We start from the raw sequence: 15,270 nt of genomic DNA, 5'->3' as shown, positions 1-15,270 counted from the left end.
AAACCCCAAGACTGGAATCAGTATTCTATTCCCAGCTCTTTCATTTGGTGAGTGGACAAATCACTAAACCTTTCTGTGCCTCAGTTTGCCTATCTGTAAAATAAGGATAACCATACATATCTCGTCCATGGGAGTGCTGTGATGTTACATTAATTAATTAATGCTTATGAGATCCTTGGATGGAAGACAGATAATTAATGAGCTCAAACCAATTAACAGAGTGACTTGTAAATTTGTACAGAATTCATTCTGTACTCAAAGAGTAAGTGCCGTAAGTTTAGGGAAGATGCATACATTTTTCATACATAACAAAGAGGCTGAATCCCTGTTTTATGTACAAAACAGAACTCAGTCTTCTCTATGCACAATGACCCTCCATAATATAAGCAAAAATATGGTACGAGTGACTCTTTTAACACTATTAAGATGGCGTCAAATATTTTAGTAAGACAGATCAGAGCACTAAGAATGGCCTCTGTTGAAAATCAGTCAGAGCAAGCTCGGGAGCTGCTCTCATGAAATTATTGCATTTGGATTTACAAGATGATTAGTATGGCTGGGCTGACAGGTCTTCAAGGATCTATTTCAGCAAGTTTACAGAGACATTGTCCTTTTCAAAGGTATGCACTGAGTGGTGCTGCTGCACCAAGGAACCTTCAATCAGTTCTTTGCTATGGAACACTGTTAATTTAAAACTATAAAGTGTGATTTTCACAGTGCAAGAAGCAAGCTGCAGCTAAATCAAGCTTGTAACAAAGACCGATGACCAGGATTTTTTTTAAATGTACCATGACTTTTTAAGATTATAAACTATGATCATTAAACAAGCCCTTGAAGTGCCACAGCCAAGAGCATTTATTTTCTAATATGTACAATGATCTCTCAAAAAAACTTTTAATCCCTGAGTCTCCCTCTGTAACTACAAGAAGGCTGACTGGCACATGAGCAAACGTGCACTGCACAGGTAATACCTCTACTCCAGACAGCATTGCCTGGAATACTTCATTAATGGTGTATATTACATGATGCATCTCATACTTAATGTACTAGTGCTTGATGTCCATCATTAATAGGGATTTTACAGCTAAAGTGGTGGTTATCCAAGTGGTGGCTCCTTTTACCTCTAATGGCATAATCCAGACAGGGTGGTGCAGCTTCAGACAAACAAGACGGGAATGATTGTCTGTGGGTCCCAATGGCACAACTTCAGGTGGAGTGGCAGAACATCAGGAGAGTGGTGGATGAGTGTCTGTCTACCTCTGATTTCAAAATCTAGTTGAATAGATTGGACATGAGGAAGGAGGTAAAAAGTTGATTGAATTACCTTTAATGTCTGAATTGCTTAGGGAGGACAGGGCAACAGGAGGGAGGGGTATGACTGACTCATTTATTTTGATGTCTACTCCCACTGGGATGGGATGATAACTGGAAAGAGAGGAATGTTTAGGTTTTGTCTCTGTTCCCGGAATCTCCCAGACTGTCCTGGGCAAATCAGAAAGGAAACAAAAGTTTTGGGCAGTAGCTGTCAGCTCTAGCCACTAGAAGCTGCTGGTCCCACTGCTGACAAGGAGAGGGGTGTTGCCTCCTCTGCTGCTTCCCTGTTGTTCTCTCCCTACCCGTTTCTCAGCTCCCTGCTCTGTGCATTAGGAGGAGGAAAGGAGAGCAGGCACCAGTCCATTCCGCCCCATCCACTCAGCTTTGGCAGCAGCTCCAGCCTGCAGGGGAAGAGATAAGGGAAGAAAGGAGGCACGGGGACGGGGGGCTTGAAATCCTGGTGATGTCACTCAGTAGGGAAAGAAGTAAAGAGGGACCATGCAGATGGGAGATATTAGGGTGGAGGGAAGAAAGGGGAGAGACACTACAGCTGGTGAAGTGAGGAAATGGTGCACAGTACAGGGAGTTACTAGGGATGGGGACGAGAGAAGGGAGATTCTGGGAAGGGTTGTGAGTCTGAAAAGGGGAGAGAGAACAAACCCGGCACCCCTAAAAAGGCAACCCCGCCTTTTAAACAGCCAGGCTGTAGGACGCTAATCTGAACCAAGCCCAAGCCTCGTTAGGGTTCTTTATTGGTGGGTAGAACTGGAGTTTTCATCCAATAAGAAATGTTGAAATTAGTTTCCATCCCGAATCAGAACAGTGTCAAAATACTGATAAATTTCATGAATGAAAAGTTCCAGAAAGTTTCAAATCTGAACCATCAAAACAAAAATATTGATATTTTCAATTGAAACAAAACAATTTGTCATGTCAAAATGATACTTCATTTCCAAATGAAAAGTGTTACTCTCCCCACATCAATTTAAAACAAAATCTTTTCATTTTGCTATCCCAATTGGAAAATTGAAAAATGTTGTTGAAGTCACCATTTTCCCATGGAAAATCCCTGTTGGAAAATGTCATTGACATTTTAAATATCAATGTCAATGAAACTACAATTTCTAATGGAAAAACATTTTGTCTCAAAAATTTCAACCCACTTTCTTCGCAGGATTTACTGTCTATGCGTTTTTGCTATAATGCTTATGGGGTTTTGCTGCTCTTTTATGTTTTTGCAATATTGCGCTGTAATTAATTATTATATATAAAGACACTGTCATGGTGTAATCTAGGGGTCAGGCTCTGGTGGAAGTTTTATCTGATACAGGAGGAGATCTTTCAAAACAGTCAATACTATCAGTACTGAGGTATGAAAATTTAGTTATTTAAATATGAAAGTAAACCAAAATACATCACACTGTCCATACAAATACATAGAAAGCCACTGCTTATTTGGTAAAAAGCCATGGAATTTTTTTCCTCTGGTGCTGGCAGCTATTTGTGTTATGTTTTATCCTGCCTGTGTTGCATAGAAAGTGCTTGTTTTATATTGCTGTGATTAATTTGAAACAGATTAGTTCATACTGATAATGAATTCAATAACCCCCAATCCTTCTCCCCACAGTCTGCTTGGAGGAGTTGCTTTTCTTTCCAGCTCTATCCCACAGGCTTTTCAGCAGGAAGGCCTGATCTACTCCACCTTGCTCATATTGACCTCTCTTATAAACATTAATAAGGAACTTATAAATGCCATGGTTTTGTCCTAATATTCCTCCTGCTTTGTCTATAGGTCACCTTATGGGAGAGTGAGAAAACAGATACTTCTCAGTTCTACCAAATAAAACCCTGTGCCTCTCAGAGGGAATACTTACATTTAAGTTCCCAGCTGGGTACTTAATTCAGGTTTATTAAGACATTTATTGCACACTGAGCAAATATAATTTTGTTAGTAAACAGCGTTAGGAATTGTGCAATGGATATGCACCTGTGGCTTGCTCCATAGCTCACTGAGGTCAATGGCAATCTTCCCACTGACTTCAATGGGATTTGGATCTGGCCTGTGGTGTAGGATTTTTTTAAATCTAATTCAGCATGTTTATGGTAACCACGTATTTTATTAACATACGATAACACTCTTACTCAATTGAAATACGATACATATATTAGGGCCTACATTTAACACTGTCCTTTTCCTGACATCCCATTTGATTTCAGTCAATGGGCAATAGGCTTTGAAATGAAATTGTGATTATGGAACTCACTATTCCAGTGACATGAATGGGAGTTCCATGATGGGTGATGCCACAGTACTGGCCCCAAGGAAATCCTGGACAATGACAATGGGCCTGTGAAGTAGCCTCTTGCTCTAATCTAATATAATAAAAAGAGACTAACATGTAAGGCTAAAACTCCAGTCTAAAGGCACCATAACCAACAAGGGAAGACCTAGAACAACCTGTCGTTGAATTCTAAAATAGAATTCTAAAATAGCTGCAGATGTTATTTTTAGACCATTTGCCTTTGTAATATCTGTTTACATTCCATTTCCCAAAACAAAGAGAGTTCATAGCAATAGCAGAGCGAAAGTAAGGTGGGTGTATGAGAGACAGCACATCAGGAAGTGTTTGTTTTCGGCTGGTTTTGTGGACTTTTTGGAACTCATACGCATAATCAAAAAGTAGGTTAGACAGGAAAGTGGCATAATAAAATCAAAGGGGTTGATTGGAGATTTCTTTATTTTCTCTTTCGCTTTGTGTAGTCACTCTCATCTGGTTGTATTAGGATCCATTATCCTTTCTCAAAACAATATCAAACATTTAATCCAAATTTCAAGGACCCTGCTACAGATACAATTTTCAAACTGGAACTCGGTGAGCTTACTATGAAAGCACAGACTGTTTGGACTAATGTGCTATCAAATGTGGCCATGATAGGCCCTTCTCTGCTTGCATACAGAAGTCTGAGTTACATGCTGCGCTGCTAAATGGTTTCAAGGCACAACAAACACAAGTTATTCAGAATTTCAAAATGCAGACATCAGCGAGTGTTCTTTGATATCTCAGACCCTCAACCAGCTTAAGTTTCCAGTGTTGAAAGGGATGCTACAAAATCATAGACCACTGCACTGAGTTATTGTACACAAGACATCTGCAGGTTTTCATAACAAAACTTGTAACAATCTGAAAACAGTTCTAAAACTCACAGTGCAAAGTTAAATATAGCCTATGAGAAAAAATAAACAAATAAACTAAGATCTACTTTTGTCAAGTAGAGATTTTAAAGAAATACATGTGAAAAAACTTTAACCAATTTCAAATCACCTAAAACAAAAACAGTATGATTGAGATATAAAGTGGAACAGAGTTAATGTGCAATAATGAAATTTAAGGTTGAAAACTGCATGTTGTTCCAGTGCATTAAAATGTACAAACCTAGGACATGATATTGTAAACACGTTTTTTAGTTAAGTATGTGCATAAGTGTTTTCTAGATCACGATCTGCAAATTAATCTCTGCTTCCAGAGATGTATAAATGTGGGGGAAAATGTCTTATGTAAATGGTTGCTTATGGTATATTTTAAAGCTATAAGGCCAGATCCTCGGCGGATGTGAATTGGCTTGGTTCTGTTTAACTCAGTGAAGCTACAATCATTTAGACACGCTGGGAATCTGGTTCATAACATATACAACTAAAACAAATTAATCCACATTATTAAAAGTGTATGCTATGTTTTCTTACCATATATGTTGTTTGCAGTGTTGTTGTAGCCATTTTGGTTCCCGGATATGAAAGAGACCAGGTGGGTGAGGTAATATCTTTTATTGGACCAATGTCTGTTCGTCGAAGAGACAAGCTTTTGAGTTTCACAGAGCTCTCTTTTACCTTTCCCAGATCTGAAGAAGTGCTCTGTGAAGCGCAAAAGTTTGTTTCTATCATTAAGTTGGTCCAATGAAAGATATTACCTCATCCACCTTGTCTCTCTCATATATTATATGATGTAAAACGGGGCTACTTTTATTATGTTACAAACCAGATATTCGTTATATACAAACATGTGTATGACATTTAAATATCCCAGCTTTCCATATGTAAGTCTCAGAAAGATAAAGAGGCTTGTTAGCAGAGACTTGTGTGGAAGAGAGAATCAGATCTGGAGAATACTTTTTAATTTCTGCCAGAATGCTAATATACTCCCATAAAGTACAGGTGAAGAGCACTCTCTTTTCTGGATAGAGATGTACTGGACCAAAATCATCCCTGATCTTAAAGAAATCAGTGGTGTTATACCAAGGTTGAATTTGGACTGTTATCTTCCTGTAGAATGGATATCACAGAATGTCCACTTACCCTATGTAAGTAAAATACTACGTGGGCTTGTGGTTCAAATGCCATTTGTTTCTAACTAGAGCTTGCATGATCCAGATCCTATGTGATTCTCAAATTCTGGGGACTGCAGCTTGTGAAATCCAGACCTATGTAACAACAAATGCCCACACACACATATGGTCTCCAACCCAATAAGATGGGGGGAGTTATGCCAGCTAGCTTTGAAAGCCCTCGCTTTGCATTTGAGGATTAGCAGAATCGTGGGGATAATGTACTTGATCCCCAAATCCCGTGACCGAATAACAGTCCCAGGGCTGCACTCCCTGATTTGCCAGAAAGAACGTGTGCATTTGTTTGTAAGCCACACATATATTAGCAAGTCAAAAGGAGATCCTTCTATGATCATCCCTAAAAATACCCCAGTGCATTGCCAACATGTACTTCAGTAACTTGGCCAGAGGTTAGGGGTCTATTACTGGAGTGGGTGGGTCAGGTTCTGTGGCCTACAATGTGCAGGAGGTCAGACTAGGTGATCATGATGGTCCCCTCTGGCCTTAAAAATCTGTGATTCTTTGACTCCATGTAATTGTTTAGGATTTCTTCAGGGTATGTGTGGGTGATTGTAGCCTTAAATTAGCTGATGTTTCCATGACCTAGAGCTGGTTTTAAGGTCTCACACAGTCTCTGACCTCCTGACCTGATTCTGGGGAACTATAAAGGTAAAGGAGGATCTCATCTTTCACTTAAAAACAAAAGTACGTTTCTCTTCTTTTTATGAAGAGCCTTGACACACGCCAACCACTTAGGTTGAAAGCTTGTCACTTTTTTTGTAAAGATTAGATTCTTCACCATCCCCATCACAGCTAGCCAGGGCTGCCCTTCGGTGTCTGTTAAAAAACAAAAGCCACACGTGCTTTGAATCTTGGGCATGCTCCAGATCAGTTGACTGATGTAGGGAGCAGTACCACTTAGGTTACCACTTACGGTCCTAGGGTCAATACAAGCTCCCAACCAGAGGGCTGCCTCCTGACCCAACTCTGCTGTAGAGCAGCCAGCATGATCTCTGATCACAAGGAGAGACAGCTCAATAGCATGAGGCAGCATGGGCTTGTGGACTAAGTAATGGACTGAGAACATGGGATTAAGCTCAGTTTATAACTGATGTGGTCTATATCTGGGTCAGTCCATACAGAAAATATATTTAAACCTGAGTGCCTGAAATTAGGCATCTCAATCCAGATATACTGAGTGTCACTCTCATTGACCTGAATATGTATATAGCTTGTATAGGGTCTGTTTCAAAACCCATGGAAATACTCCTGTTATTAGTTGCAATGACTTTGAATCATGCCGATATACTGATTTTCATCCATAGATCTCAAAATGCTTTGCAAAGGAAGGCAAGTGTCATTATCCACTATGCCTGTGTCTATACTGGTACATGTGTATATATATTTACATAAATATACACATCTGCATGTATATACCTATCATCTATGTATACGTACATATATATTCACAAAAATATAGACAAAGTGGTAGAAGATATTCAAACACAAGTTTATGTACCTTCCAACTCTTCTTGAGTGGGATTAATGATTCAGTGTTTACGGTACCTGAGTACGGAATTAAGACCACCACCTATATTTTCCAGGGTGTCTTATGTAGTGTCTCCATGATACGAGTTCCTTTCCAGTTCAAACGAGTTCAAATGGTTCCCTCTTTGTTGACAAGACCATTCTAGACAGCTTGGAAATGAGTTGACTAAGGGGTCAGAAGAACTCTTTGGCCAGCATTCAGAACCACATGGCTGAGGCCATAAACGTGGGATGATGTTTGACTGACAGACCATGAACTTATTCTTACAAAAGGACTTGCAGGCATTTGGGTAGGGATGGAACACAGAGACCCAGCAGCTGGAATCAGTGCTTGGCAGAAGCAGCAGACAGAAAAGGGGTTTGGCTGGAAGTTTTGAACACAGGCCTGTTTTGCTGGAGCCCTGAGATTGGACTGTATCTCTGTTAGCTTTGTTGCTGCCTTTGCTGTTAATCCACCCTTGCTCAAAGCAATAAAGGGAACTATGCATTTTATAAATATAGCCTAGGAAAGGCTATCCTGAATCTGCGTCCACTCATTCCTCTCCCACCAAGGAATTAAAACAGTCCAGAAGCCCAAGCATTTTGTGACTTCCTGGAAGTTGGGATAGCATGCTTTTGTGTGTGTGTGTAAGTGTGTAAAAGTACACACAAAACCAGTACATTTAATACATGATAGTGTGATGTGGTAAAGAGATTTTACGGTTTCATTGGCTTGAGTTTGGGGTGGCTGCATAAATTAACAGTGGTAAAGCAGTGAGTGAGTTACCCAGGTTAACCCAAATGGATGCCAATAAGGTATTTATATCACAACATGCCATCATGTATTTTGTATAGGCCACATATATCTCTGGGGAGGAATGCCATTTTACAAATATTGTAGATTTAAAAAAAAAAATTGACACTACAACTAACAACACACAGGAAGCAATACAACCTTCTAAAAATGACCTAAAATAGATTTTCTATACATCCCCATGCCCCCAGACTGATTTTTCAGTTCCATTATTTCTGGATCTTTCCTGTTGGATAGTGAGTATTGTCTCCCACTTCTAGCCTTGCAGGGCTGTGAGATATCTGACTAGAAAATCATGACGTTTTATCTATATGATAGCTGTTACTGGCCCAAGACTGAATATTACCTGTCTTGGGGAAGATGTAGAGGGTGAGGTCAGAGACAAGATCTGAGATGTAGGTTAGGGTGGAATTGTGTAGGACCTTGATGACAAGGACAAGAAGTTTCTACACAAAGTAATATATGTTTGCATATGCCCATGCGTGTACAAAGAAAAAAGTGTATTATTTCACTCCTTACATTACCTATCATTTTAAATTAAATATGTTGAATGTTTGCCATTGTTAGATAGAATTACAGAGATCCAAATTAAATTGAGGTGTGATGCTTTTGGCCTCAATCCTATAGTCATTCTTATGACTGAAAGTCCTGTTGAAATCAGTGAGAGTTTTGCATTTGAAAGAATAGTAGATGCCTGACTGGATTGGAAGTTTAACTGTTTTGGCTACTTGGATTAAAAAAATTAGTTCAGAGCAAGTGTAGGAGCATATAGAAAAAAGTGATTAGTTGAAAGTGTTGTCCTCTTGGCACAAACAGTTGGGTCCCAAATAATTGTGTTTACTAAATATACACAAACCTGCAGTGACTAGCTGCATACATACTACTGCTCTTATTGGTCTCAGGGAGCTTCTGAAACATAGAATACACTGAGCCCCACTAGATGGCTCACAGACTATTTAAAGGTATATTACCCTATTTCTACATGCTCCAAAAAAGTGACATTAACCATGGTTTTACAACAGTCTTTAGAGAGCCCAAAAACTTTGTAAAATCAGAGCTTTATGACATCATATTTCAGGTTTGATACAAATGCACTGAGATGGAATTTCAAATGAAAAAAAGCTTTAGGTATCTGAGGTGTTAAAAAATCAGGTTTTACCTGTTGTGATTTATGCTTCTGGACTGGGTCATCTCTCAAGGTGTAATCTGAAATAAGTACTTACATTTCTGTCAGAATGGTATAATGTCAACTCATATGGCAGCAGGAAAAGCAAACAGTATGTTGTTATGTTTGCAACAAGGAGAATAAGGGAGGATTAAAAAGTCCTGATGTTAGGTAATTTTTTTATTATGTAGGAAAAACTTCATAATAAACTCCATGACAAAATCTGTTTCTTATTAGGTGATTACATAAAAAAGAAAGAACGAGAATATAAATACCATGTGATTTACTGATCTGCATATTGTCCAAGTCTGATTATTTTATCTTTCCCCCGTCTGAATTAAAACATAATTTAAAATATGGAGTAATATTTTTAATCATTGTACCATATTCAAAATAGCTTTTGTTTTTGATGACACTGGAAGGAATTAACCACCAAACCCTACAACTATTACACAGTATATTAATAATTTAAAAAATCAAAATCAGTTGCAGTTAGAGGGATTGGTAAAATGAAGAGGTTTTATAACATGGGTCCTGATCCAGCAACTGGATCCATGCTGTTGGACCCGTAAGCTTGCACTGAGTCCCACTGAAGTCAGTGGGGTGCCATATGGGTCCATGTGGATCCGATTCCAGATTCAAGGCATTTGAAAATAAGATCCTGAGTCTACAAAGCACTTAAGTACACACTTAACTTTAAGCATAGGTTTAAGTACATCACTATTCAACAAAGCACTCAACTGCAGGCTTGAGTCCCAGTAAAGTGCTTGTGTTTAAGTGCTTTCCCGAATCAGGGTTTATTTTTGATATTGCACACAATACTGACCTAATTTCATACTACCTCCCCTGAAAGTATACACTGATATACAGCACACACGTATTCATAAACACACAGGCACATATATGTATTTGTTTATATAATATTACAATTCAGCCACAGAGCACATATTGTAGGTAGTATTCGCCAATCCTGTTTTAGTTCAACGGATAGCTTAATATATTATTGCTTAAATCATAATAGCCCAGATCCTCAATAGTATTTCAATGGGAGTGAGATGCCTAAATACCTTTGAAGATCTGGGCCAACATGCGTACAAAAATTGGATAGAGTGTACAACACAGTCACGTAAACCTTGCTGTAGGAACCTCAACTTTTGCATATGCTGTGCTTTAATTGGCATTAACTGATTTTCTTTTTTTAATTAATTTCCTTAACTAACCCTGAATCTCCACTCCAGATATTGCTGACACGTTCACTGGGGACAATCTACACAAGCCACTGCCCGATATGTATTGATTGTTAGGGAACCTGTTGTATTTCTCTCATACATACCCAGAACTGCACTGTTATCTCACACAATATTGCATTGGAGTCCACTGCTGGGTATATTCAGTTGCAGTTAGTATATTTCTATCCTAGTATTGAACAATGTATGTTATCACATGATCATTTCTGTGTATTTTGCAAGTACATGCTAGACTGAGTCAATTAAAAATTAAAACACATTTCTAAATAATTTTTGTCTCATTCCTAAACACAAAGCTCCATTCAGTGTATTCTGAAACAATACAATGTACAATATTTTGAAATGCAGTTGCAGAGCTGCATGGGGCGTTTTTGTCCCACAACTTCCCTTAAAATCAGAAGGAGCTATGCAGCTAAGACTTCATGGAGATAACCCCCTCTTTGGTTCACACCTCTGTGACCAACTGCAACAGGAACACACTCAGTTAAAGCTCAATTTCATGCTGACCTTGCTTAGCTGGCAAACATTCCTTCTGCCTGCAATTCTGGCTTTTATATGTCTGACACCCCTAGCTGCCATCGACTGTAGTCAATTTTACTGAGAGAACAAAGGTTACATGTTAAGAAGCCAGGAGTTGAAAACTGTGGTCTAGAGGATGCCACTAATGTGCACGTCTGTATTTTTGGAACACCATCAGCATTTTTTTGCCTCAGGACTCTAAGTAGATTGCTTGTTGGAAAAGTTTGAACCATCTCTACTTCTATGGGAACCAGCAAACCTTAGTAATGCCAAGCTGAAACCTGAGAAGATGGGAAAACCTGGCATGCTGGGATTTGGCTCTTCAGAGGAGAAATGCAAATTAGTATACGGTTTTAGTGCATATTACTGTACCCCACATCTTTAAGGAAATAACGTTACCAGTTTTGCTATTGCAAAGGCAGTCTACTAAGCCAAGAACCATCATGAACTCTAGTCAAGTAGCATAAGCCTCTCATATACCAGGCAAACTTGGGTTCCTGCAACAGTGACTTAAGGTTTTCATCTGATATAGCATTTTCTCTTTCCTTACAGTGTTTAGTGCTGGGTACTTCCATTACTTGCTATATTTTTTTATTAAATGTTATATCCAAAATAACTAAGAAATGTGCAGCTTTAAAATGAATTTAGCATAATCTTCAAAATGGAAAATTACACAGTAACAACCTTTACCATTGCCAAAATCTACCCACTCACTTGTCTGGAGTGAAGTGTTTTTTGGGGGTGGGGGTCGCATTGGGGTAGGTGCAGGCATGCTGGAACAATTTGTATAGTGGGGATGCTGAGAGTTTTTGAATCAAACTGCAAACCCTATATATGATGGAAACCACTTCGAACCAGGGGGTGAGGCGACATCCCCTGCATCCCTAGTTCCAGCATCTATGGGTATGTGGAGCCGACACACAAGTAAAATGTCATGGTAACAGGCCCCATGATAACAGGTGGATGAAAAGAACCTTGGCCTGCCCTGGTAAACTGTCAAGACATTTCTGCAAAGCTGCTCTGAAAAAGAAAAGTGAGTCAAGTTCAGGAAATTGTCTCATTAGACGAGTGGTGCGGTGAAAACTCTTATAGACCATCACACATCACTTACCTGTGGACAGTCTTTGATGTAGTGTCCCTTGTTAAAACAGAGGTGACATAGGTAGTTAGGAGGTGGCCTCTTGCTGGGTTTTCTGGCTTCCGAGGAGAGGGATAGGTCAGAGAAATGCTCAGTGAGCGAGCTTAACCCATCCACTATGTTATTAAGGGAGCCATAGGGAGATGCGCTCTTATACAGACTGCTACTCAGCGCCTGCAAAAAAAAGAAAGAAAGAAAGAAATATAGTATTGTGCTAAAGGTTCTTCTAAGAGTGAGCTGAACAGAAGCAGGCTAAAAATAGCAGCAGGAACTTGAATAGAGTCTTTTCATTAGGAGCAGGGCTGCATACTTTGTGAAAGCAATATATGGGTCATTAATACAGAGGCCTCTTGATTGTAAGCCTAAAGATGGCACAATGGATCGGGTTATCCTATTGGTGGGGAAAGTACTGAGCTCGCCGCAATTCACTCATCCCAGCCTGGCCACTAAGCGATGATTGCTTTCTTATGTGATACCCTACCACAGTCATGGAGTGGTTAGAGCTTCCAAGCAAAGTGCTGAAGAGTGACCCACAAAAAGGAACATTTTTTGGTGTCCACAACTATTTGGAAGGACAATATTGAAAGCAGAGAAAGGAAAAGAACACCAATAAAAACTTAAACGTTCATTTGCAGGCTGTTTGATGAGACAATAAACATAGTGTCCTGAGTTTTAAAGTCAAACAATAAGAAGTGCTCAGATCCGGGGGAAACTGCTGTGATTTAACCATTTCCTGATAAATAGCAAATACCCAGTTTTGTCTTTCACCTGCATGGGATCTCCACTTTCTTCAACCGGCAAATCAAAACTAAAGGAAGCCCAATTTGCCATTCTGAAGCTTCAGAACAGCAGGAAACCCATAATCGCCTACACAGGAGTTAAGTGATAACAAGTATTCATTCTCTTTAATACCCTGGGGCGCAACAGAATAGTAACTCGTTGATAGGAGCTTTACAACATAAAAAACAGCTTTTTCTCTGGGTTTTGCGACATGGCAGTTCTGCAGACAAGACCACAGCACGGACAGTTGTTCCCACCCGAAGTATGGGTAGGACACATTTGCCAGGGTAACGTAAGGAATTTGCACTTGTACTTATTAGGCCTGGTTCTCCTCTCACACTATTGTAACTTCAAAAACAACAAGGAGTCCAGTGGCACCTTAAAGGCTAACAGATGTATTTGGGCACATGTTTTTTACCCACAAAAGCTTATGCCCAAATAAATCTGTTAGTCTTTAAAGTGCCACTGGACTCCTTGTTGTTTTTGTGGATACAGACTAAGGCCTGGTCTACACTAGGGTGGGGGGGTCGAACTAACGTACGCGACTTCAGCTACGCGAATAGCGTAGCTGAAGTCGAACTACCTTAGTTCGAACTTCTTACCTGTCCAGACGCCGCGGGATCGAAGTCCGCAGCTCCCCCGTCGACTCCGCCACCGCCGTTCGCGGTGGTGGAGTTCTGGAGTCGACGGGAGCGCGTTCGGAGTTCGAACTATCGCATCTAGATTAGACGCGATAGTTCGAGCTCCGAGAAGTCGAACGCTACCCGTCAACCCGGCCGTAAGTATGGACGTACCCTAACACGGCTACCCCCTGATATTGTAACTTCACTGATTCAGTGGAGTTACTCCTAATTTACACTGATGTGCAACCAGAATCAGACCTGTTCTGGGGCTATATTTTTTCAGTGCTGTCAATCAAACTTTTAATGAGGGCCAAAAAAATGAATTAAAAATCCTTTACATAAATAGATGCTAGAAGCTGAGATTTAGTGAGTTTGTAAAATGAATTCACTAATCTTTGGGAACCTCAGATATTCAGGATTTCTGTCCAGCTAATGTGTTGCTCAAATAATAAAGGCGTCACATAGGGATAGTTGAATAAGGGCGACTCAAACATGGATCTCTGCATAATTTGAATCTATCACTGCATCCTAGGACAGTGGCTTTAGATATGCAAGTGAAAATTAGGTGCAAACAACAGGCCAGTGGTGTCACACTTTGCAATCTCCTTTAGCCACACCAGAGGCAAAAGTGACCAACTTACCCAACTGATGAAGGGTCTAGTAGATAGGGCACTGGATTGGGAGGCAGAATAACTTGCATTCTGTTCCTGACTTTACCAGTGACTTGCTCTGTGACCTTGGGAAAGTCATTGCAACTCTCTCTGCCTCGGTTTCCTTCTCATCCTTTGTCTTGTCCAATTGCACTGGAAGCTTTTTGGGGTGGCACAGTCTGTACTGTGCGTTTGCACAATGCCCGCACAATGAATCCTAATCTCAGTTGGGGATCACTATCTATACTTAGCTGGTGGACCTGATTCTCCCCTAATTTTACACCAGTTTAACCCAGGAGGAGCTACATTAGTGTAATAGCACATGGCATAAATTTGGTGACCGAAGAATTGGGACCTCTGTCTTTGTGGTTAATTCTGTACATTTTGAAAATGAAAATTATCTTAACAAGTGACTGAAAGGTTCTAACTGCTTCAGTCATCAAGTGACTAAAGATACTTCAACAGTCATCAGCATTTATTTTCTAGAACTATAGAATTCCACAGGAATGAGAAAATCTTGGCAACAAATTGGTAAGAGGAAGGAGAAGTTCCATGGAACTCAAATTGTTGTTAATTAAGAGACTTCAAGAAGCTCTTCTTTCCTGAGTAGCCACTTTCACTTACACAGACTTGGAATAATACAAAATGTTTTTAATAGCACATTTTGACTGAGGACTCTCAAAGTGTTTCACATGAATTAAGTAATTAAGCTCCTCAGCTGCCTTGTGAAGTATCTATATTATCCCCATTTTACAGATCAGTGACCTTACATATGGAGAGTGAGAATTCCACTCCCGCCACCCACTGCAGAAAGCCACAGATCTTCCTTGGGTTGGATCGCATGCAAGTCCTCTTCAACACATGGGCAGGACACGAGGCTGCAGTACAATCTGCACATGGGTGTTTTTTCTTCTCATAGAACCCAATCCAATGCCCATTCTTGGCAAGAGGAGTCCTTCATTTGACTCCCATGGGCATTGGGTTGGGCCTGTAGATTGCAACAGTGGCCACTTTCCATTCCCCATCCATGAGCTACTGGAGCCTCATTACTATGTTTTATGTTGGTGAAGGCAGGCGCTACCCTTCCTGACATATTCAAGGCCAATGCAGGTC

General features: G+C 40.0%; 1 protein-coding gene across 2 annotated transcripts in view; it reads right to left on the bottom strand.

Annotated features, from left to right (window-relative positions):
- ZCCHC24 (zinc finger CCHC-type containing 24) overlaps positions 1-15,270 on the bottom strand; it is a 162,228-nt gene that overhangs the window by 116,864 nt on the left and 30,094 nt on the right. Inside the window, exons 2-3 of one of the 2 annotated variants that reach the window (XM_039481575.1) lie at positions 12,078-12,278; positions 11,461-11,981 (exon numbers count right to left, since the gene is read on the bottom strand). In XM_039481575.1, the coding sequence (XP_039337509.1) occupies positions 11,781-11,981; positions 12,078-12,278 (402 nt within the window). In that variant the 3' untranslated portion in view covers positions 11,461-11,780. Of the gene's footprint in view, positions 1-11,460; positions 11,982-12,077; positions 12,279-15,270 lie in introns of those variants that run through there. The other variant, XM_039481574.1, reaches the window with a different exon arrangement.

The sequence above is a fragment of the Mauremys reevesii genome, linkage group 7 (genome assembly GCF_016161935.1).
Source record: "Mauremys reevesii isolate NIE-2019 linkage group 7, ASM1616193v1, whole genome shotgun sequence".
Classification (NCBI taxonomy): domain Eukaryota; kingdom Metazoa; phylum Chordata; order Testudines; family Geoemydidae; genus Mauremys; species Mauremys reevesii.
This window is presented reverse-complemented; position numbering and strand designations above follow the sequence as displayed.